At 39.1% G+C, this 24099-nt stretch overlaps 1 protein-coding gene across 1 annotated transcript in view; it reads left to right on the top strand.

Annotated features, from left to right (window-relative positions):
• Nucleotides 1–24099, top strand: part of FER1L6 (fer-1 like family member 6) — a 222837-nt gene that overhangs the window by 141424 nt on the left and 57314 nt on the right. Inside the window, exons 23-32 of the mRNA XM_072606566.1 lie at nt 1339–1449; nt 3033–3194; nt 5892–6072; nt 10715–10947; nt 12737–12859; nt 14118–14142; nt 17709–17824; nt 20001–20132; nt 21318–21443; nt 22994–23121. Coding sequence (XP_072462667.1) covers nt 1339–1449; nt 3033–3194; nt 5892–6072; nt 10715–10947; nt 12737–12859; nt 14118–14142; nt 17709–17824; nt 20001–20132; nt 21318–21443; nt 22994–23121 — 1337 coding nt within the window. The remainder of the gene's footprint in view (nt 1–1338; nt 1450–3032; nt 3195–5891; nt 6073–10714; nt 10948–12736; nt 12860–14117; nt 14143–17708; nt 17825–20000; nt 20133–21317; nt 21444–22993; nt 23122–24099) is intronic.

Below are 24099 nucleotides of genomic sequence, written 5' to 3'. Positions count from 1 at the left end.
ATAGGGTTATTTTTTATATAACCCTAATTTCCTTCACTATCCTTTCCTTTTGTCCTCCCAGAGAGCCATCCCATATAAAAATAATATTTTAAAATTAATAAAGGAAGAACAAATCAGCATAACCAGTCAAGACATCCAAAAAAATTGTATAACACTTGTGGACTTCCCACCCCTGCAAAGAGGAGTCGTGGGAAGATCTCATGTTTCTTCTTTTGAGCCCTGCTTCTTTTTTCCTAATTAGCAACATTTGCTTTTGCTTTGTGTGTGTGGCTGTTCATTCCCTTTCCATCATAGTCACTATGAATATTATTTCCATTACTAATATTCTCTTTATTTTACTCTACATCAATTCATGTGGATATTTCCGCGCCCCTCTGTATTCGTCACATTCTCCATTTCTTACAGCACAGTGATATCGCATTTGTGTATCACAAATTGTTCAGCCATTCCCTGATTTATGGACATTTATTTTGTTTCCAGTTCTTTGCTATTCTTGCTAAATGTTACTACGTTTAATACACACGAACACACAGCTCCATCAACAAAGCACCACAGCCTCTCCAACGTTGACTATTCCCACCTTTTGTCATCTTTGCCCACTTACAGAGTGTGAAGTGGAGCCTCAGGGTTGCTTTGATTTCCATTCTTTTTATTATTAGTCATTTTGAGTATTCTTTCATAGGGCTACTAGTTTGCAATTCTTCTTCTGAGAACTGTTCATATTTATACTGAAATATATATGTATTTGTTTTATCTTTACCTTTCCTTATATATACACATATTCATCTTTTGGACAATGTCCTTTGGTCAGATAGATGGAGATATAGATAATGTCTGTTAATTGTTTCTTTATCTTGGACACCAAACTCTTAAGAGAAAAACTTAACATAGACATAGAACCAGCCATTTCTAAAGTATGGCTGTGGCATTTGTTTTGAACTCTTTCTGCTTTGTACAGTGAATAAAGCACAAGACTTGGAGTCAGGAAGCCTGCCTCAAACACCATTTATGTTCCCCAGGAGAAGTCATTCAAACTTTGTTTTCCTCAGTTTCCCATCTGTAAGATGAGGATCATCACAGCACCTGCCTCCCAGAGTTGCTATGAAGATCAAATGAGATAAAAATTGTAGTGTTTACCTGGCACACAGTAGGCTCCATATAAATGTTAGTTACTAATATTTCGTATTTATGCAGTACCTTAAAGTTTGTAAGACACTTCACATGGAGTTCAAAGTTACAATAATATTAACTACCATAGAGAAGTAGCTTGGTCCCCAATCTCCAGGATTCTCTGGGTTTTCTTATCGTTCACTAATGAGCATTTCCTTTGTTTGTCAGGTTCCTTCCTCAGGCCCACAAGATCTTCCTCCTATTGACCCACCTGATGTCGCCCAGATCTATCCAGTCCCTGCCAGCATTCGTCCTGTGCTGAGTACATACAGAGTAGAGGTAAGACTTAGAAAAGTCATCAGATTCAAAGGCGTCAAGATCTCCCTTAACTGTCTAAGTGGGCAGGGTATCATTTGAACGTCAACCATAAATTTGGATTTTGGGTGATTTCACTGATTCAGGGAACTCTCTATGGGAATATTTTCCCCACTAATGTAGATCAGCACTTGCTCTGCAAATAATAGTCTTGTAGAGTTTCCTGGGACACTGAGAACTTAAGTGAGTTGCCCAGGAACACAAATCCAGTGTGTGTCAGAAACAGGACCCACCTCTTCTTGGTTCTGAGGCAATCTTACCTTCTTGTGATGACTGAAGAAACAGATATAGATTTTTGTCGTTGTTGTTCACATCATTTTCCCTGTGCTTAAAGACATGATTTTGAAACTATTAAGGTATGATTAGTTCTCAAAGTACCTGAAGAAAGGGAAGATATTAAAGACTTTGTCATTTACCAACAAACAAACAAAAAACAAGGAAATATAATTATTGACCTTTAAAAGTATGTTCCCCATTTTTATAAAAGTTTTATAAGAATTTTCTACCCAATATCCAAAGTATCTTGAAAGAGGGCAATTAATAGAGAACAGACAAGCTTTTACAAGTGATTTACAACAGCAGACCAGAGAACTGAGGAATTGGAGAGCTAGAAAGGACCTTGGTGTCTAACCCATCTGGTCTAATTCATCTATCAAAGAAATATACTCTAGTATCTTTGCCAAGAAAACCCCAAATGGGGTCACAAAGAGTTGGAAGTGACTGAACAAAAGCACTTCTTTAGGAGAATTTATTTTTTTTCTTAATGGTTAAAATCTTGCTTCTGCTATATATGACTGAGGTGACCTTGTGAAAGTCCCTTAACCTCTTGGCCTTAGTTTTTTCATCTGAAAAATGAGAGGATTGAACTAAGATGATCTCTGAGGGTCTCTTCCAGCTCTAGAATTGTGATCGTAGGGTCCTTTGGACAGGATGCCCCTTCATGGGGTTGTCAAGCTATGGCTAAATGTGGGTCAAACCCGGCCTGCCACCTAGTTATATGGACTGTGAACTAAGATTCACTAGCTCCTGGACCATACAAAAACAGACTGCAATGTGCAATTTGGTCCATAGGTCATAGTTTGCTAATCCCTGGTGAGCTGGTGTAGTAGATAGTGTTGTAGATGTAGTCATAAAGATCTATGTTCGAATCCACTAACTAGCTGGATGATCCTGGGCTTCAGTCTCTCATTTGTAAAATGAAGTGGCTAAACTCACTGGCCCCTGAGACTATTTTTCATTCTAAATCTATGATGATTATCCTCTAAAAGTCCTTTAAGGCTCAGTTAAGGGGCCACATCTTGATTCTCCTACTTGTCTTTTCCCTCCTCAAATAATATATACATATGTGTGTTTACAGGTTATACTTCCTCCTCCCGTCAAAAACAATGTAAGCTACTTGAGGGCAGGTCCTTTTTTGTTGTTGTTTTGTCTTTATATCCCCAGTGCCTAGCACAGTGCCTTTTGCAGAATGGGTGCTTAATAAATGCTTGGGTTGATGGACTTGTCATATTGTCTCTTGTTGACTGTTCTGTTGGGTTTGTCTCTAGGTTCTCTTCTGGGGTGTTCGAGAAATGAAGAAAGTCCATCTTCTCTCAGTGGATCGTCCTCAGGTGCTCATAGAATGTGCTGGGAAAGGAGTCAAATCCTGTGTGATCCAGAGCTACAAAAACAATCCTAACTTCAATGTTCAAGTGGACTGGTTTGAAGTGGTGGGTCCCTCTTATGAGTTATCTATTGCTTTTTCCTATGTATGGGATATGCCTTACTTTCTGTCAGTTTTGTTTTTAGGACCTATGACTATGTTTTGTGGTATAGTGGAAAGAGTACTGACTCTGATGTCAGAGGACTTGAGTTCAAATTCTACCAGTAACACTACTGGTGTGACTTTGGACAAAACACTTTACTTTTCTGGGTCTCAATTTTCTCAAATGCTGAATAAGGGAATTGGACTAGATGGTCTCTTTTACTTCCACTTCTCAAATATCTGATCCTAAATCATACTAATTAGAGGAAAAGTCTGTCTGAAAAAAGTGCAGGATCCAAATTATATGATAAAATTGTTTCTTTTTTTAGTTTAAATACTTTGATACTTCAGTGAATCTGTAGTGTTACAAGTGTAGGCACTCCTCCCAATGTTACAGAGCCCAGTGCATTCAGTCCTTCTCATCTCATGTGTCTCTTGTCTACATCCATTGTCAGATCTTTCATATGGGATGTACCCAACAAGTATGCTTGGGGTCTTCTTCATCTTTTGTTAGTGTGTGCCTATCACTAGAGCTCAAGGGCAGCCAGGTGGGATAGTGGATAAAGCGCTGGACCTGAATTCAAGAAGACATCTCTTCCTGAGTTCAAATTTGACCTCCAACACTTACTAGCTGCGGGACCCTGGGCAAGTCACTTAACCCTGTTTGCCTCATCTGTAAAATGAGCTGAAAAAGAAGGTAAACCTCTCCAATATCCTTGCCAAGAATACCCCAAATAGGGTCACAAAAGAGTTTGACATGACTGAAATGAGAGACCAACAACCGCCAGTAAAGTTCCCAGATGACCCCTTAGTTATCAGTCCTTTGTTCCTGTTTACATGATTGGTCATACCCTTTTCCAGTCAGTTTCCCTGTTAACATTTTCATAACATGCTTACTGCATAGTTCTTTCTGGCAATACACTACAACTTTCTCTTGTTCTCTGAACATCTGTCTATTGTCTTTGGAGATTGTAGTATTCCATGCTTCCCAATGGTATAGTATGGGAAGAACATATATAGAGATATAGATATAGAGATATAGATATATAGATACATATATGCATACACACACACATCTAAATCTGTGGGTGATACAAAGTATTGCCAAACCCATACAGAACTTAGTGAATACATTAATTATTTGTAACGAAAATCTTTGTTAGTAGTACCCAAATTGGCTCAAATGCCTGATAGCATTGAAAAGCAATTTCTTCTCTGAGTTTTAAATTTTTCCTCTCTCAGTTTTGTTCTCTACCAAAAAAATATGAACAGTTAATAGAGAAAGCCTTTGTTCTATTTTGCTACAAACCATCACAATGATCATAAATCTCAAGTTGGTAGAGTCCAAAATTAGTTTTTAGTGAATTGGCAAAATCCCTAGAGAATATCATAGTTTCCTACATATTGTGAATATGATGATAAATATGTGAATATGTGATAAAAAACATTGACCTAGTATTTTGGATGAGCCAGGAGCCCTGGATTCTAAACCTAGTCCCCACTGGTCAGTGATCTTATGACTTGATCAAACCCTTTTACCTCTATGACTCTCAACTTCCTCTTCCCTAAAGAAGGGATAATGATGCCTGTCTTGTCTTACTTTATAGAATTAAATGAGGGGAAACCTTCCCCACCCCTCTTAGTTCTAGTGCTTTCCCTCTCTTACTTATTTCCTATTTATCCTGTATATAATATGATATGTATGCTTTGTATATATTTGCATGCTGCCTCCTTAATTAGATTGCAAGCTCCTTGAGGACAGAGACTGTCTTTTGTCTCTTTTTATATCCCCAGCACTTAACACAGTGCCTGGCACATTCATAGTAAGGCATTTAATAAATGTTGATTGATTTAAAACATTTTTATAAATTGTAAAGTTCTATGCAAATATTATAATTAATAATGGTCATAGTAATTAAAAATAATAAGGCCTGTTGGGTCTATGTGGAAAATATATTATCCAGAGTTTTGTAAATAATACATTACAATCACCAGTATATTCTGAATTTCTATTATCATTGGAAAGCTTCCTGTGGCACTGCAAAGGTCCTTGCCCAAGATCATATAATTAGTAAATGTCTGAGGTAAGACTTTAATTTTTGACTATAGATACAGTGCTCTATTCACCACACTATGTGGATGTTGAACTACAATAGTCAAGGGTGTTGAAATCACAAATACTTAAAATATTAAAATACCACTGTTGCTGTTCATTTCAGTCCTGTCCAGCTCTTTGTGACCTCATTTTGGGGTTTTCTTAGTAAAAATAATGTAATGATTTGTTGTTTCCTTCTCTAGCTCATTTTACAGATGAGGAAACTGAAGCAGAGTTAAGTGACTTGCCCAGAGTCACATAGCTAGTAAGTGTCTGGGGCTAGATTTGAATTCAAGAAGATGAGTCTTCATGATTCTCAGTCCAATACTCTATCCACTGTGCCAGTTACCTAGCTGCCCTGAAATATCATACACATTTGAATTTTTTTTTGTAAATGTTAAGCCCAGATCCTGCTGAGGCTCTTTTACTATAAAGACACTCAACATATCTCATGCTCAGTGTTATCAAAATGAATATTGTCTAACAATTGATCTCTGATTATACTTGTTACAAACTTAACGGCCATAGGAGTAGTAACCTTTGAACAATCTTGTCATCTTCTACCAGGAACTGCCTGAGAATGAGCTCCTCCACCCCCCTCTGAGCATCTGTGTGGTGGATTGGAGGGCTTTTGGGAGGAGCACTCTTGTGGGTACCTACACTATCAACTGCCTCAAGCAATTTCTGTGCAAACCTGGGGAACTCCCAACCTCAGTCTCTGAGGTAGATGCAGCCCAGCAAGTTCAAGGTAAGAACTTCACTGGGTGACTGGGTGCTGAGCCCTTGAGGCCATAAGAACTGCTCCTATGGCTTCCTTCTTCAGTGATACCCAGGGCAGTGGGGGGGGTCACATCTGCTTCTGCTGGTCATTTGTCCAATGAAAGGTCAAGTATTAGAGAAGAATGACAATGGAGGACATACATAATAGATATACTTCACCTTGCGAGTCTGGGTTGTCCAGTGTTATGAAATACTGACAGATTGCCGATTTCCTTTGTCTTGGTTTCCATAGTATGGAGTAGAGAAAAAGAAAGCCCCGGAAATTATTGAAGGAACCAGGCAGAGCAGAAAGCCAGCTGCAAAGCCATGTTTTCATGTAACCTCTGGGATTGAAAACAAATTCTTTTTTTTCTTTTTGACATTTAAAGCCCTTCTCAGCAAAGCTCCAGTCTGACATTTCTTAAAAAACAAAACAAGACAAAAAACTAGATTTATTAACTTACATGCTAAACCTTATAACATTTCGCATCATTAAAATTTTTTTTCAGTATTCAATATATTCCATTTTACTGTCATCACTTACTGTACATAATTGGCATTAAGTTTTCAAGACTTTTGCTACATACTCTTTAATTCATCATCACAAAACCACATTTTAATCATACTAGAATCTATATGAAAAAATCCTTGTATTGGGGGTGGAGCCAAGATGGCGGAGTAGAAAGATGCACATACACATAGCTCCGAACCCACAACCCACAGAACGGCTAGAGGGGACCAAGTCACTGTGAATTCTGCACCCAGAGGCCACGGGGTGTTGGAGCGAGGGAGATTTCTGTTCCGGAGAGACCTGCAAACCTCTCGCGGGGGGTCCTTCGCGCTGCGGACTGGGAGCTGGGACGGGGAGCAGAGAGTAGCCCTGCAGCAGCCGCGACACCATGAGGAAAAGATCTGAGCAGGCTGCAGGGACGGGATATCCTGCGGCCACGTGGGTCCCTCCACCCACAGAGGGACCTGCAAACCTCTCGCAAAAGGTCTGTCGCGCTGCAGACGTGGAGCCCAGCCCAGACCTGCGGCGGCCGTGGCTCCGAGAGGTACAGATCCGAGCAGGCTTCAGGGACGGGATCTCCAGCGGCGGCACAAGCCCCTCCACCCACAGGTGACAGGGGTCGGTGAGAGAGTCTCTTTGGCGGGTCGAGAGGGGAGTGGGGTGCCCCCATGGCTCGGGCCCCCCCGGGGAGATAGAAGCTGAGAGGCAGCTGCAGACAGGGGCTCCCCAAGCGGGCGGGAGCCTGGATCCATTGTGGAAGGTCTGTGCATAAACCCCCTGAGGGAACAAAGCCTGAGAGATGGCCCTGCCCTGACCACCTGAACTTAATTCTCACACTGAATAGCAGGCCTGCCCCCACCAAAAGCCCTAAGGCGGGAAGCAGCATTTGAATCTCAGTCCCCAAACGCTGGCTGGGAGGACCAGGAGGCGAGGTGGGTGTAAGGAGAATATTCAGAGGTCAAGTCACTGGCTGGGGAGAATGCCCAGAAAAGGGAAAAGAAATAAAACTATTCAAGCCTACTTTCTTGGAGAACAGACATCTCTTCCCTTCCTTTCTGATGAGGAAGAACAATGCTTACCATCAGGCAAAGACACAGAAATCAAGGATTCTGTGTCCCAGCCCACCCAATGGGCTCAGGCCATGGAAGAGCTCAAAAAGAATTTTGAAAATCAAGTTAGAGAGGTGGAGGAAAAACTGGGAAGAGAAATGAGAGGGATGAAAGAGAAGCATGAAAAGCAGATCAGCTCCCTGCTAAAGGAGAACCAAAAAAATGTTGAAGAAATTAACACCTTGAAAACTAGCCTAACTCAATTGGCAAAAGAGGTTCAAAAGGCCAATGAGGAGAAGAATGCTTTCAAAAGCAGAATTAGCCAAATGGAAAAGGAGATTCAAAAGCTCACTGAAGAAAATAGTTCTTTCAAAACTAGAATGGCACAGATGGAGGCTAAGGACTTTGTGAGAAAGACAGATATCACAGAACATAGCGAGAAGATTGGAAAAATGGAAGATAATGTGAAATATCTCATTGGAAAAACAACTGATCTGGAAAATAGATTCAGGAGAGACAATGTAAAAATTTTGGGACTACCTGAAAACCTTGATCAAAAGAAGAGCCTAGACATCATCTTCCATGAAATTATCAAGGAAAACTGCCCTGAGATTCTAGAACCAGAGGGCAAAATAAATATTCAAGGAATCCACAGAACACCACCTGAAAGAGATCCAAAAAGAGAAACTCCTAGGAACATTGTGGCCAAATTCCAGAATTCCCAGGTGAAAGAGAAAATATTGCAAGCAGCTAGAAAGAAACAATTCAAGTATTGTGGAAATACAATCAGGATAACACAAGATCTAGCACCCTCTACATTAAGGGATCGAAGGGAATGGAATAGGATATTCCAGAAGTCAAAGGAACTAGGACTAAAACCAAGAATCACCTACCCAGCAAAACTGAGTATAATACTTCAGGAGAAAAAATGGTCTTTCAATGAAATAGAGGATTTTCAAATTTTCTTGATGAAAAGACCACAGCTGAAAAGAAAATTTGACTTTCAAACACAAGAATGAAGAGAACCATGAAAAGGTGAACAGGAAAGAGAAGTCAAAAGGGACTTACTAAAGTTGAACTGTTTACATTCCTACATGGAAAGACAATATTTGTAACTCTTGAAACATTTCAGTATCTGGGTACTGGGTGGGAGTACACACACACACATGCACACATGCACACATACATAGAGACAGAGTGCACAGAGTGAAGTGAAGAGGATGGGATCATATCTTAAAAAAAATTGATGAAATCAAGCAGTGAGAGAGAAATATTGGGAGGAGAAAGGGAGAAATGGAATGGGGCAAATTATCTCTCATAAGAGAGGCAAGCAAAAGACTCATTAGTGGAGGGATAAAGAGGGGAGGCAAGAGAAAAACATGAGGTCTACTTTCATCACATTCCACTAAAGGAAAGAATAAAATGCACACTCATTTTGATAGGAAAACCTATCTCACAATACAGGAGAGTGGGGGACAGGGGCACAAGCAGGGTGGGGGGGAGGATAGAGGGGAGGGCATGGGGAGGAGAATGCAATCCGGGGTCGACTCATGGGGAGGGAAAGGATCATAAGAGAATAGAAGTAATGGGGGACAGGATAGGATGGAGGGAAATATAGTTAGTCCTATACAACACAACTAGTATGGAAATCATTTGCAAAACTACACAGATTTGGCCTATATTGAATTGCTTGTCCTCCAAAGGGAAGGGGTGGGGAGGGAGGGAGCTAAAGAAGTTGGAACTCAAAGTGTTAAGATCAACTGTAATGTTCTTACCACTGGGAAATAAGAAATACAGGTAAAGGGGTATAGAAAGCTATCTGGCCCTACAGGCAGAAGAGAAGACGGAGACAAGGGCAGAGAGGGAGGATAGAAGAGAGAGCAGATTGGTCACGGGGGCAATTAGAATGCTTGGTGTTTGGGGGGGGGAGGGGACAAAAGGGGAGAAAATTTGGAACCCAAAATTTTGTGAAAATAAATGTTAAAAGTTAAATAAAAAAAAAAGTGATCAAAAAAACTTTTAACCAAGAGACTTAAAAAAAAAAATCCTTCTATTAAGGGGATTTGTTCTGTGAAGTGTGGATTCAATCAAAGGTCTGCACTTGAGGACTTAGAGGGCTGCATAACCTCAAGGCCACAGGTTCCCCACTCCTGTTATATATTAAGCGTATCTTTGTTATCTAAGTGTTACCTTTATTATAGCCTGTAGGTTTTCTTTCCTTTTTTTATCCATGTGTTTACTTATTTATTTATCTCTTCATTTATCCATTTGCTTATGCATTCACCTGTTCATTTATTTATTTACTTATTAATTCATTTGTTTTTTAGAAGGGCTAACTTTCTCTCCCTTCCACTTTTCCCTCTCCAATTGAACAATAAAAAAAAAAATTGGTAACAAATATGTATAGTCCAACAAAACAAAATTCCCACATTGACCATGTCCAAAAGAATATATGTCTTATTCTCCATTTTAGTTCCTTACTTCTGTCTCACAATGTGGGTAAGCTTCATCATCAGGCCTCTGGAATTTTTCCAGCCTGCTTCTTCACCAAACATATTACTTTCCTTCATGTACCCTACTGCTCAGCCAAAATGGCCTTCCAAATCTCCCATCTCTTTCCCCTCTTTGAATGCTGACCTCCTTTAAAGGACAGCTCAAGCACTATCTCACATAGGAAGGCTGTCCTGGTCTCTTGCAGCTTCTGATGCCTCCCCAGCTAACTCAAAAGCCTTGAATTTATTTGGGGCATGTTTCATTTATGCTTATCTGTATACGTGTTTCTCTCTATCTCTGTCTCTGTCTCTGTCTCTCTCTCTGCCATGAAAGCTCCCTTAAGAAAAGAATTATTTCATTTTTATCTCTGTGTCCCTAGCACCTAGTACAATGCCTGGTGTACAGTAGGAGTTTAATGAATTCTTGTTGATCAATTGATTCCTACAGTAATCTAGAGCAGTCAGGACAAAGCTCTTTCTTTAGCTTGAATGATCCCGATTATTGTAGTTGCATAGATCTGCTTCATAAATGTTCACAGTTCTGATTTTGCTCTCCCTTTGTTATGTTTTGGGTTTCAGCTGTACCTGAGTCAGCAATAGAGACAGAACCATCTGAGCTACATGTCTCATCCCAGGACCCCTCACCAGATCATATCTATATTCAGGTTGAGCAACCGCCCACTGTTGTACCAGACACAGCTCAGGTTCAGACAGCCAGTACGGCTCTCCATGACATCCCTGACTCCTCACCGATGCTGGGGCCAGAAATGAAGCCCACAACCCCTGAGCTACCAAAGGAGGAAAAAGTAAAGGTCAGAGTTAGAAGTTACCCAAGGGGGCTTGTGGTCCAGTTCCTTCACTTTGTCATTGAAGAATCTGAAGCCCAGAGAGGGAAAGGAACTTGATTAATCAATTAAGATGCCTTTCTTAATTGTCTACTATGTGCAAGATGCTGAAGCTACAAATAAAAAAATGTGATAGCCTTTACCCTAAGGAACTTATATTCTTTTGGGGAGGAGGGAGGTGGTCCAATATTTCCACAGATGAGTCAATACAAGATATATGTCAAGTAAATACAAAGTGACTGGAGGGAAGGGCACTAATAGAGAGGATAAGCAAAGATTTTTTAGAAAAGGTGGCACTTGAACTGAACTTTGAAGAGAACAAGGGCAACTAAGAGGAAAAGTTGAGGAGGAAGGGTATTCTGGGCATGAGGCTCAGCCCATGGGTCTATAATTCAGTATGAATGAAACTTATCTAATGAAGGCCATGGAGAAGGGTAACATGAACTCATATGCCCGATCTAGGAATGTAAGAAATGGGGCAGTTGCTGGAAGCTTAGAAGCAGACCATTTTAATAAAGTGTTCATTTACATTGCAGGAAGGATATTTATGGAGGGGTCCTAAAGGCAAATGTTTCAAGAAGGGTTTTATTTTTTTTTAAGGTAGCCTGGACCTGAGATTTCATCAGTATAGGGAATTCTCAACATAGAAAATTCCTACACTGATTCAGATCTAGAACTTTTCAGTGACTTGTAGCCTTAGGGAGTTATCAAGGACACTGAAAAGTCCTTGAGAAGTGACACACAGCTAGTGATGTCTGTCATCCTCTAGCATATATCAGAGGCAGGACATGAACTCAGGTTTTACTAATTCCAAGGCTATAGTACTGCCTACTATGTTCTGTTTTCCTTTCTTTTATAAACATTAATGGGTGATAAATAATCAATTACTTTTGTAAAGATATTAACTCCAAATCCAATGTTCTTTCCATTAAACTATTGTTGCTTTTTGCCTCAAGACTTTTGAAACTTTCATAGGATTGTAGACTTAGAGTTTGAAGAGATCTTAAGGATCATCTAATCGGGGGGGAGAGGAAACCTGAGTCCTTAAGGCCACATATGACTCTCTAGGTTCTCAAGTGCAGCCCTTTTACTGAACAAATTTTTGCTCTGTGAAGTATGGATTCAATCAAAGGGCCACACTTGAGGACCTAGAAGGCCATATGTAGTCTCAAGGCCACAGGTTCCTCTCCCCTGAATCCAGTTCCCTCTAATCCAATACAATTGGTATCTGTCTTCAATGGGTTGTAGGCACTGGGGATACAAATGCAAAATAAAAAACACTCCCTTCATTCAAGGTGCTTATATTATACTAGTAGAATTGACAGAGGCCAAGTGACTTGCCAATGGTCACACTGGTAATAACATGGAAAATTCAGAATTTGAAGCCGGGTCTTCTGGCTCCAAATATAGCACTTTGGATTATGGAAGTTAATTGTGATTTACCACTTATCATTCCTTGGTACCTTGAGGTGCCTTTTTTGAATCAATCCATCACAGCTATCAACAATTGTGATGATAAATCCTACTCTTACACAGCACCCTGGCACGTAGGTGTTAAATAAAGCTTGCAGGTTAATTGGTCAATTGCCCATAACCAGTCCTAGTCACCCTCTTCCTTTTTATTCTCATCTGTTTGCACTCTTTCTCATTACCTACCAGCTGTACTCTCAGACTTTATGTCATTTAAACCATCATGCCACCCGATCTTGTGGGGGATATGCTGCAGTTGATTGATATTCCCCTTATCCCTTGCCAGGATGCCAGGAAACCTTCCCGGAAATCCACCAAAAGGAGAAAGAGGACCATTGCGGATGAGTCTGCAGAAAATGTTATTGATTGGTGGTCCAAGTATTATGCCTCCCTGAACAAACCATCAAAGGTACACGCATTCAAATGTAAAAATATTTTGGCTTAGCAGGAGATCTTTGCTTTTGTCATATGCATGAAACTCAGACATATTTTCCATCACTGCCAACTCTGGAGTCACCCAAAATAGAACGGGCTGGATCAGTAGATACTGAGTTTTACCCTACTGGATATCTATGGAAACTGGGCAGATGTGTTGGAAAGAGGATTCTCTTTCAGATAGGGTTGGACTAAAGAGCTTCTGAGGTCCTTCTAACTTTAAGATTTTGTGATTCTGTGATTTTCCCGATGATGACACTCTAGCATATAGAAAGAGGGCAAGGAAGGAAAAGATGTGACCCTCCTCCTCATCCAACCACACACTAGACAAGTCATCTGTTCATCCATACCCTTGCCTTAACTATATCCACATACACAGACATAAGCTTTGAAAAGCCAGCCAGCCATCTTTCTTACCTTCTCCATTATTGTCATCACTGCATGACTTATTAATGTCAGTTATTATTATTGTCACCTCTTTTTTCTACTCTTCTGGCCAGAAATGGACAGATGGCAGTGAGGAGACCAAAGATAACAAGATATACTCAAGGCATCTTCATGATGTCTCAAGGTGTTCTAATACATTGTTAGAAAACATTTTGTAGTAAAGACTTGAAAGAGGCTCCTGGGAAATGACACCTTTCTATGAAGACTATTCTCTTTTGACAATGACTATGAGCATGATCCCTAGCCAGAGGGAGAAAGTAACTGTATCTAAGTGGTTCTTATTCTAAGTAAGTGAGTAGGGTTTGTTGGTGACAGGTGAGATCCTTCTTTGACCATTTGACCATCCTACATCTTTGTAGTGGTATTGCTCATTTGACCTATTTGAACTTCAAATTTCTTTTTTGGATGCACTCTTTTAAAATAAAAACTGTTAGAAGAGAAAGACAAAAAAAATTAGACTTGTACCCTTTAGCTGCCAGTAACATACCTTGTGTAGGAAGAAGTTAAATAAATTTCACCTGATAATGATAATGAGTAATCAGGATAATAATGAATTCTCTCTCTCTCTCCCTCTCTTCTCCTCCCTTCCCTTTGCCCTCCCCTTTTCTTATCTTCTCTCTTTTCTTCTTTCTCCTCTCCTCTTCTCTCCCTTTCTCTTATCTTCTCCTTTCTCCTCTTCTCTCTTCCCTTCTCCTCTCCTTGTGCCTTGACTCTCACCCTCTATCTCTCTGTGTCTTTGTCTATATGTCTTTCTCTCTCTTCCTTCCTCCCTCCCTCCCTCACAGGAAAAAGAAAGAAAAGACAACAAAGGTAAGGAAACTTGGTGTGATGTACTTTGTGATACTTTGCTTACAGAATAAGGTCATTCTCAAAAGGAAGAATCATGGAGAACTATACTGGAAAGAATCTCAGGGATTTTTTCCCAAGTCTCCCAAAGACTAAGGAATGAGGACTCATGCCCAGAGACTTGCCCAAAGTCCTACATGTAGTTGGTGGCAGAGACAATGCTAGAATGCAATTTCCTGATTCCCAGTCCAGTTCTTGTTACACTGAACCATGCCCAAGATAACCTTTGGATTCTGTTTTTCTTCCAAAACAGTTGAATCTGTGGATCAGGAAAAGTGTGGAACAATAAAATGGAAATCAATGAAATGAACTCAGAACAAATATATTAAGCTTATAGATTTAGATTGTGCTGAGCACAAAAGCTTATTTTGAAATAAATCATTTTAGGATTAGTAACTCAATTTCACAAATACAGGGTATAGTAAATCTGATTTTCCAAAAGCTCTGCTTCTGAAGAACTAATGACGAATATCCCAGAGGGCAAGAGAGAAGTGTGTGGTGGGTGTGAGCAGATTGCAACCTGACCACAACCCATGATGAATTCTGAAAAAGGATAGAAGTTAAAGGCATCATCAAGGAATTATATGACAGGAAGAGAAGATGAAATAGTCATGTGGAAAGAACAAGGGATAACAAATGGACAGCCACAATTCTCTGCTAGTCCCTTCAGGATATGAAGAGAAACTGAAGAAGGCTTCCAGCAGAACAAACATGAATGCTTTGTGGCAAACTTTTGGGAGAATGTGGAGTGGAGTTACATAGATGATGAGACAGAGAGAGGTTGTGATCTGTATTAGTAGAGATAATCTTCCATCCATATTTTACAGCACATTTGCCATTTGAGTGAAACAGACCAGAAAATTTGATCTGGGGTCAAAATGAGTCAACAATAAGATTTAACTGTTAAAAAATAAAAAGAATGATATCATATGGATAGAAATTGGACTTCTTTATTGTTATAGGGAATTATTGAATAAAGAAACTCTGTCCACCAGTACAAGTCATCACTTCTTCAATAATTTATAGTCCTAGGAAGTTATCTAGAGCATTGAAAAGTAAATTGGCTTGCTCAGGATCAAACAGTCAATATATATCAGAGCTGAGGTCTTCCTGACCCTGAGGCCAGTTCTCTTTCCACTATTACATGTCTGCTTATTAATTCAATAAAGTTATGTTCATAAAAAATAAAATAAGTACATAATATTAATGTAAATTATGAATAACATAAGTAAATAATGAGCCAGGTCATAGTCCAATTGTATTCTACATTAATTAGCCAACATCTACAATCTTCGACCTTATAGAGGATATCACACTTGACATAGGTCATTGACAAACTAAAAAACATCCAGAGAAGGAAGGTCAGGATGATGATGAAAAGTCTAGAAACCAAGTCAGATAAGGACCTGAAGGAACTGGAGAAGAAAAGTCTTAGGGGTGGGAGTACAATATGATCGATATCTTAAAGATTTGAAGTGCTATGATGTAGGAAAAAGATTAAACCTATTCTTCTGGATCCCAGAAGAGAAAAAAATAGTCTCAATGGGCAAAAGTTATAGGAAATTAGATTTCTGAGTCATTATGGGGAAGAATTTCCAGTAATTAGAGCTAAATATCAATGAAATGAATTGCCTAAATCAGTTTCAGTCAGCAGAATTTATTTGGAAGGTTTCTGGTTCATCTGATCTCAGGATTGTTGAAGCAATCCTACTTGAGTTAAAAGATTGTTCTTGTTGGTAGGTTGAAATGTTTTTGTTTGTGGATAGTTGTTAAGTTCACAACATAAAAAGAAATTTCTAAAAAAGACTGAGTTGATTGTATAATCATGTTTCTTATGCAATTATGAACTGACTTTAAGGAAATCAGTTTATCTCTTTGGGCCTCAGTTCCTTCCTCTTTAAAATTGACAGGTAAAACTTGATGACCTCTAAGTTTTCATCCAGTTTTATAATTGTATGATTCTCTCTCTTTTCTTTTTTTTTTAAATTTTAATACAAATGACAGTTTTGCTATTGATTGATGTTCTTTGGGCCAGTCTCTACCTTCAGATGGTTTGGAAGTGACATTACATCAGGAAATATCAACACAGTTATTTTGAAGGCAGCTGCTGTGGTTTCCTGAAGTTTCTATGTCCTAAGAAAACTCAGTACTAGACACTGGCAGAAATCATGCTGTTTTACATCATTCCCCCATCCTATCGAACTTCAAATCCTCTTTGCCAATAGCCATTCAATGTAGAAGTGAGTTATTACACTGAGTGTGGTGTCAACCAGTTATTTTTGCTTCTTGTGTGCTAAGAAATAGCAGACTGGTGACTTTTTGTGAGCTAGGAAATTTCCACAATCATTTGCAAGGTTACCTAAGGTAAACAAGTAAGGTATTAGATCTAGTAGCTGAACAGAAAGGAGTAAGAGAGGATGAAGGATGGTTAATGAGTAATGAAGCTTAGCTAACTGTCATCAAGATCATCAGCAGTTGGAACAACCCCTGTGTGAATCTGGCACATCAAGTAGAATAGCCTGAGTCATTCTGCTCTCTCAGCATCATGGGGATGTGGAAAGAATGTTGCATTGAGAATGAAGAGATCTGGGCTCTAGTCTTAGCTCTGCTGTGTTCGAGCTATGTGACCTTAAAATCACTTCACCTCTCTGGTGGGCATGATGAGGATATTGGACAAAATGGCTTCTCAGGTCCCTCCTGGGTCCAAGCTTGTTTGAAGCTATTCTAGTCTATTCTTGTGGAGGAGAGTTTTATGTATTCCTGCAACAACTAATTGTCAATACATTGACCAAGTAATTTTTATGCTCATTGTCATGTTTGTTGTGCTTGTCATTTATTTTCGAAGAAGACCATAACATCAGAGAAATGATGACATGACTTACAGTTGACTTTGTTTTGAGTGAGGGAGGGCTGTGCAAGGTCACCAGCCTCACTTTCTCCTCCAGAGCCATCTGGGTCCAGTGGCCAGATATTCATCTGGATGACTGGGGATGCAATGGGAGACCATATTATTATGTTCCAAGCATTAGACTAAGAGTTAGAAGTATAGAGAGTGTCTATGTTGTTATTTTAAAAGCATATGGGAAAACGAAGGTCATGATTAATTATAGAGGGAAGGAAATGGAAGTGAGCTTTAAGGATTTGGAAGATGGAGGAAATTAAAAGAGAAATGGAGGAGCAGGTATTTATCCTTCAATTCAATGAAACAGCCATTTGTTAATCAGCTCATATGTGCCAGTCACTGTGACAGTGCTGGGGACATAGAGACAAAAAAATGAAAACAATTCCTTCCTTCGAGAAGTTTACTTTCTTCTGGAGGACAAAATGTATTCACCCATCAGCTTAATGAGAAGGAATTTGAGGAGGGAGAGAGAGGGGGCAGGGATTAAAGAAAGCCTCCCATAAAAGAGAGTCCTGAGTTGATCCTGGAAGGAAAAGAAGAATTTTGAAAGGTATAGACGAGAATGGAGATGCCTTCTTTCCTCCCTAGAAGAATTAGAAATTTAAGTGTTATGACTGAATTTCCACAGATACCAAAACAGACCAGGTGGTAGTGACTATAGAAGACACGCCAAAGAAGAAGAAAGATAAAATACTCAAGAAGAAACCAAAGGAAGAAAACATCTCAAACCTAGCCACCCTGAAGGTATGTGGTAGGATCTTTTCAGTTAACTAGTGAAGACCAGTGAGAAGTCATTGATTAAACTTCTGTTTGCATTTCTGTTCTCAAGTCTAAGACCCTAAGGAAGTCCTTCCAGTATGTTGAGTATATACCTCTTGAAGAATTTATGGAAAAATCATAGACAAGAATTGGGATGGGACAAGACAGGATGGGAAGCTGGGAACTGGCTGAGATTTGCATGAGTAGAGGGAATACCCATCCCAAATGAAATCATGGATTAATAAAAGTATCATTTGTATTAAAAACAAGAGAGGCAACAACCTTTTATTATATTTGTTATTGCTTGACAATGAATAATTGCTTGAATCTCATGGGTAAAAATCATAAAGCAGGAACCTTTTTTGAAATCAATATTTTCACATTCCACATCTAAAATGAGAGAAGAGTAAACAAATGCTAATCCTTCACTATATAACTATATATTGAACTCAGATGACTGAATTTGAAACTATTCTTCCATCCCTGATTTAGTTTGTATGCAAACTCAGGAGCTGTGTGTACACTTCCCCTGTATACACACACATACACACTAACCAACCAACTAAAGTCTAAACTCTAGCTGTTGCTAACTTTGGCATGACAAATTTTGACATAATAGTATTTCCCTGCTTTCTTGCATGTTGTTAGAAATGTGCGACTCTGAATGTGTAATTTAAAGAGAGAGAACAAGGCATAGTAGAAAGATTAGACTTAGAGTCAGGATGATGTAGGTTCATATCGTGTCTCTGATGCATGCTAACTTGATGACTGTGGGCAAGTCACTTAATGTCTCTCAGACAAAAGCAACAAAAAAGACTACACATTATAGATAGTTTGTGATCAATATTACTTTAAGGAATTTCCAATATAAAACAATGGTGATTTCTTTCTTCTCTAGGGCATATTAAGTATTAAAATATTTAGGCTATTAAAACTTTACAATGCACTAATATTTTTGGGACACTTTGTGTATGACTGAAATATTCAAGGAAAAGCCATACATTTCTACTTACCCATTCATAAATTACTCAGTGAATAATTTCTTGGTTGAATTGGACTTAAATGTTTCTGCTAATGAATAACAGCCCGTGGAAGCCCCTCGGTAATCAGCAGGTTAGCTTTATGTAACTATTGTCAGCAATTTGACTGAACAAACATTGATTAAACACCCACTATGTACCAAAGACCGTAATAAGTATATATATTTATATATATATATATATATGCAAACAAAAGTGAAACAGTTATGCCCTCAAGGGTCTAGTCTTAAAAATAAAAAGTAGGATATATCATCACACCAAAAAGAATCTTAACCAACAACCAGCCCTAAATTCAAGAGGCCAGCCTTATTCTCTTAAAATGTTGAATCCTATGTTAAGAATTGCTATTAATGGAGAACCAGAAAGAGCTGGTTCAAAAAGGCGAGAATGTCACTCCCTTGGTCCCTTTCTCCCTATTGCCACTGGTTAGTGGCTTACAATAACACACTTCTGATTGACAGTTCAGCTAGGCATTGACACAGAACAAAAGCATGCCAAAAAACTGTAGACTTATCCTCTTTCTCCTTCTCTCTCTGCTGATTCAACACAAGAAGATGACCAAGGGTACTCTGAGAATATAGAGTGCATGCTCTATCCCGACAGAGGAATACAGTGGCCACTGCTGAATGACACTACTCAATGAGCTTGGTTTTCACCACTTTAGAAGTTACTGCGTGTGTGGTTTTAGGGTAAAGGTAAACTATGAAAAGATTCAGCCAGGACCCAGACATTCCCAGAGTGGTTAGTGTTCCCACATGCCCTATTGGATTTCACTGTTCTGCTCTTCTATAACCTGTCATAGAGTTGGCTAAGCTGTCTCACCTTGGCCCAGTCACTTCTGTTCAGTCTTTGTTCCGTCATCTACAAAATGGGGGTACTAATGGCATCTGCCTCATATGTTATTTTGTGGACTAAATGAGATAATGTCTATAAAGTGTTTTGTAAACTAAGGAAGTATATAGATGTTAGCCATTATTATCCCTTTTCTGTCCTTTCAAAACCTATGAATCATATTCAGGTCCATGAGAATGACTTTGGCTTGAGAGGAATTTCTATTTTACTTGTGAAATTGTTCTTAAATCTTCCCTTCTCAACTAGAATGTTCTCCCTTCTTCTTAAAGATCTATGATGGAGATCTGGAGAGTGAATTTAGCAATTTTGAAGACTGGGTAAAAACCTTTGAGCTCTGCAGAGGCAAGTCCACAGATGATGGTCACAGTATTGATGGAGACAGAATAATAGGGAAATTTAAGGTGAGTCCAAATTCTATACTTGGTGGGGTATAATTTTCAAGCCACATATTTCCCAGGTCATTGATATTCCATGATTCTCAAAGAACACAATAGAAACGTGACAAGAAATTGCTCAATATAGACCAATCTTCCTTACTTGAACATAATTCGATGCAGTCAATTGATGGGTTAGAAACATTGTCTTTATCTAAGGACAGCACATTCTGAGGGATCTGTTCTTAGGCTCATTGATGACCTGAGGGGACCTTCAAAGACATCAAGTCTGGCCCCCAATTTTTCAGGTGAGGAAACTGAGACACAATGAAGTTAGATGACTTGCCCAAGAAATTTCTAAGGCCATATTTGAACTCAGATCTTCTGATCTGAGCACTGAGACCAGTGCTCTATCCAATTTGGCAAGCTGATCCCTTGTTTTTAATATAAAGGTTTATTTTGCTAGTGTGGGTATTCCCTCCATTTATGCAAACCTCAGCCATTCCATAGCTTCATGTCTTGTTTTGACCCTTCCCAATTCTTGTCTATGATTTTTCCATAAATTCTCCATGAGGGATCTACTTAGCCTACTGGAAGGACTTCTTTAGGTTCTCTTAATATTTCAGAAGTACCAATCTACCACCACTTAATCTATCCATCTATAGTCTATTACATTTGAGAGCCATTGTGGCATAGGAGCTAGAGCACTATTCTTGAAGAGTCCCGCACTTGAATCTCGCCACAAAAGTTGATTAGTTGTGTAATCATGAGCAAGTCATTCAACCTCTCATAGCCTCATCTTCCTTACCTGTAAAATTAGATTAAAAATACTTGTACTGCCTATCTCACAAGGTCATTATAAGAAACATGCTTTTCTAAACTTAAAGCATTATTTAAACTTGAAGTATCTTAAGGTATAAGGATGTTTCTTAGACAGCAAAGTGGTATACTAGAAAGAGTGTCAGACTTGGATTCGGGGAAACATGAATTTAAATCTTGTCTCAGACACTACTGTGTGATTCTTGGCAAGTTACATAATTTCTCTCTGAGCTTCAGTTTCCTGACAAATAGAGATAATAATAGCATCCAAATCAGGGTTGTTATAATGATCAAATGAGATGATAGTACTATGCAAACTTTAAGTGCCATGTAAATGCTACATATTAATAGTTACTGTTATTTATTCACCAAGTTAACCTTGTGTATTTATAGGGCTCCTTCTGCATTTACAAAAGTCCAGAAGATCCTAGCCTAGAGGATGGAGGGCAGCTTCGAATCCAGCAGGGAATTCCACCCAATCACTCTATCAACGTCCTGATCAGGGTGTATATCGTTGCTGTAAGTCAGTTCTCTTCACTAGCACTGAAATGGGGTGAGGTTGGGTCTTCAAACATAGGTATTTCACTGACTTTCCTGATTTTGAAAGTGCTTCCCAGGTAGGGTCAAGGGATGGTTCTGTGGCACTGGTACATTCTCTAGCCCTCTTGTTCTGCTCACTCTGGCTATCCATTAGAGGAAGACAATGAAATGTCTAGGTTAGTGCTTCTTAAACTGTGGGTCACGACCCCATATGGGGTACTGTGTGATTGGGTGAAAGGGAGGCAGAAAGACTTGAGGTGAAGCTGAGGAAGGGGAACTGGGAGTAGAAGCAAAAACAAAAATCCCTCTATCTGGTTAAGCTGGAGCTTTTTCCTCCAGGAGATAGGATTTGACAACTCCAGCTCAGCCTACTCCATCCTTGCTCACCTTATCTCTTGTACCACTTGTCAGGATTTTTCACTTTTCATTTATCAGTGTTAGTTATCCTTCCATAAATTCACAACTTTCCTTGCTGAAAATGAGGCTAGGGACTATATCTAATGTTTAGTATTTTCCATAACAGAGCTCAATAGGTATTTGCCCACTGATTGCCTAATAATCATATTTCCTAAATGTGATCTAGGTTGTAGGGGGTGGAGAGTGTTTTTCACCCAGTAAATTACTTGTTACTGCAGGTTGCTTTATCAAAAGCTTTGGTCTGCCTGATCATAAAAAAAAAGAGAATCTAATCTGGGGCACCATATTCTGTTTATAGATGGCCATTTCTGACCTCCATGAAATAGCAGTGATCACAGTCTCAGTGATTACCATGACCCATGTCTTGGTACATTCCACCTACTACATTAAATGCTCCCACTGGGGCAACACTTCTCCTTTTTCTTCTTCTTCTTCTCCTCTTCTTTCTCCTCCTCCTCCTCCTCCTTCTTCCTCTTCTTCTTCAAGTCCAGCTCTCTCTCCACTATGCCACCTAGCAGTTTCAAGTGAGGGTTAGATCATCACTTGTTGGACATGCTGTAAGAAGATTGCTGTTCAGTTGAAGGCTGAGCAAGATAACCTCTGTGGATCCCTCTTGGGCTGAGATTCTGGGATTTGAGAGCTGTTCCCATACATTTGGCCAAGGAAGGGTTTTTGTGAATAGTTGCATAAGAAACTCTGAAAGGAAGAGGTATTTCTTGATCTGGGACTTTTAGGACAGGGTTTAGATAAGGGGAAGGCAATGGGGAAGTGGCTCCAAGATGGTAAAAAGCCAGGTGCTGTTTGAAGCTACTGTTGATACTGTCATTCAATTCTCCACCACTCAAACTAAGCTTTAGTTCTCATAGGCCCTCTCCTACCAACCAAGGCTCTCCTCATATCTCTTATACTGTCACCTCAGAAGCTACAGGCAGAACATCACTGAGCCACCAAGGGAAATTTCAGTCTGACCAGATGGATGGGTAAATGAATGGGAACTTCTGTTCACCTGAATGAAAATGGACTCCACAGAAATAAAAAAAAGACATGGGAGCTGCAAATCACCTTAATAAAAAACTAATAGGTGATTAAAAGGATGTTTTTTTCTTCCCCAGGCATTTAACCTTAGCCCAGCTGATCCAGATGGTAAATCTGATCCCTATATCGTACTAACCCTTGGCAAAACTGAAATTAAGGACCGGGACAAATATATTCCCAAACAACTTAACCCAGTATTTGGAAGGTCGGTGACTGTTTTGACTTCCCCAGGGTGTTCTGTCTAAGCTTGTCTTTATTAGGTTTCAGATTGCTAGTATGTAACACACTGTTGTGCATGGGGATTGGGAATCATAGAGCTGAAAGAGATCTTCTTTCGGGGCTAGTCTAACTCCTTTATTTTACAAAGGGATCTGATGCCCAGAACAGGAAAGTGATTTATTTGCCCAGTATCACACAGTTAGTTGTTTTGTTTTTTGAATAGTCAGTACCAGAATACCCCATGCCCAATCCATTTCTTTACTGGGGGGCTTGAAGGGCTTGGGACTTTTTTGTAAATATGCTAATAGTATGTCTTCCACAATACAACTATTAATTTTTAATATATGTATATATTGGAATATATATTAGAAAAGACTGAATTTGTATTAGAATAATCTGGTAGATTATTTTTTGATCTTTAACGAGTTTTCAGATAATCCATCTGAATGGATCTGTGAAATATTGAAATGTCTTTCCAAATTAATCTCTTTTGAATTACTTCTTCTGTTTATCCCTCACCATTAGAGACTAAATGTTTCCAAAGATTTTCTGAGGTCCTTCTAGATACAGTAAATTATATATATATATGTACATATGTATATGTATATATGCACATGTGTATATATATACACATATATGTATATATACATATATAAATAAAATTAAAATATATGCATATGTGTATATATATTCTCTCCTTCAGTTCTCTAGACTTAGCTTATGATAGGTTACATGTAAAATGCAATAGAGTTTTAAATCTAGAAGGGAATTCAAATCAAATGTCAGCTAGTTCATCCTGTCCTTATTTTACGACTGAATTTTACAATTTTACATCAGTAAGTGGCAGAGCTGTGATCTGAACTCAGGTCTATAGATTCCAAACCTAAGATTCTTTTCACTGTCTAATGTTGTCTATGCTCGAGGATAAGCTTAACTAAGTTTGGAGACCAAGTTGGCTGCACTG

The sequence above is a fragment of the Notamacropus eugenii genome, chromosome 4, assembly GCF_028372415.1.
Source record: "Notamacropus eugenii isolate mMacEug1 chromosome 4, mMacEug1.pri_v2, whole genome shotgun sequence".
In the NCBI taxonomy this organism is placed as follows: Eukaryota; Metazoa; Chordata; class Mammalia; order Diprotodontia; family Macropodidae; genus Notamacropus; species Notamacropus eugenii.
This window is presented reverse-complemented; position numbering and strand designations above follow the sequence as displayed.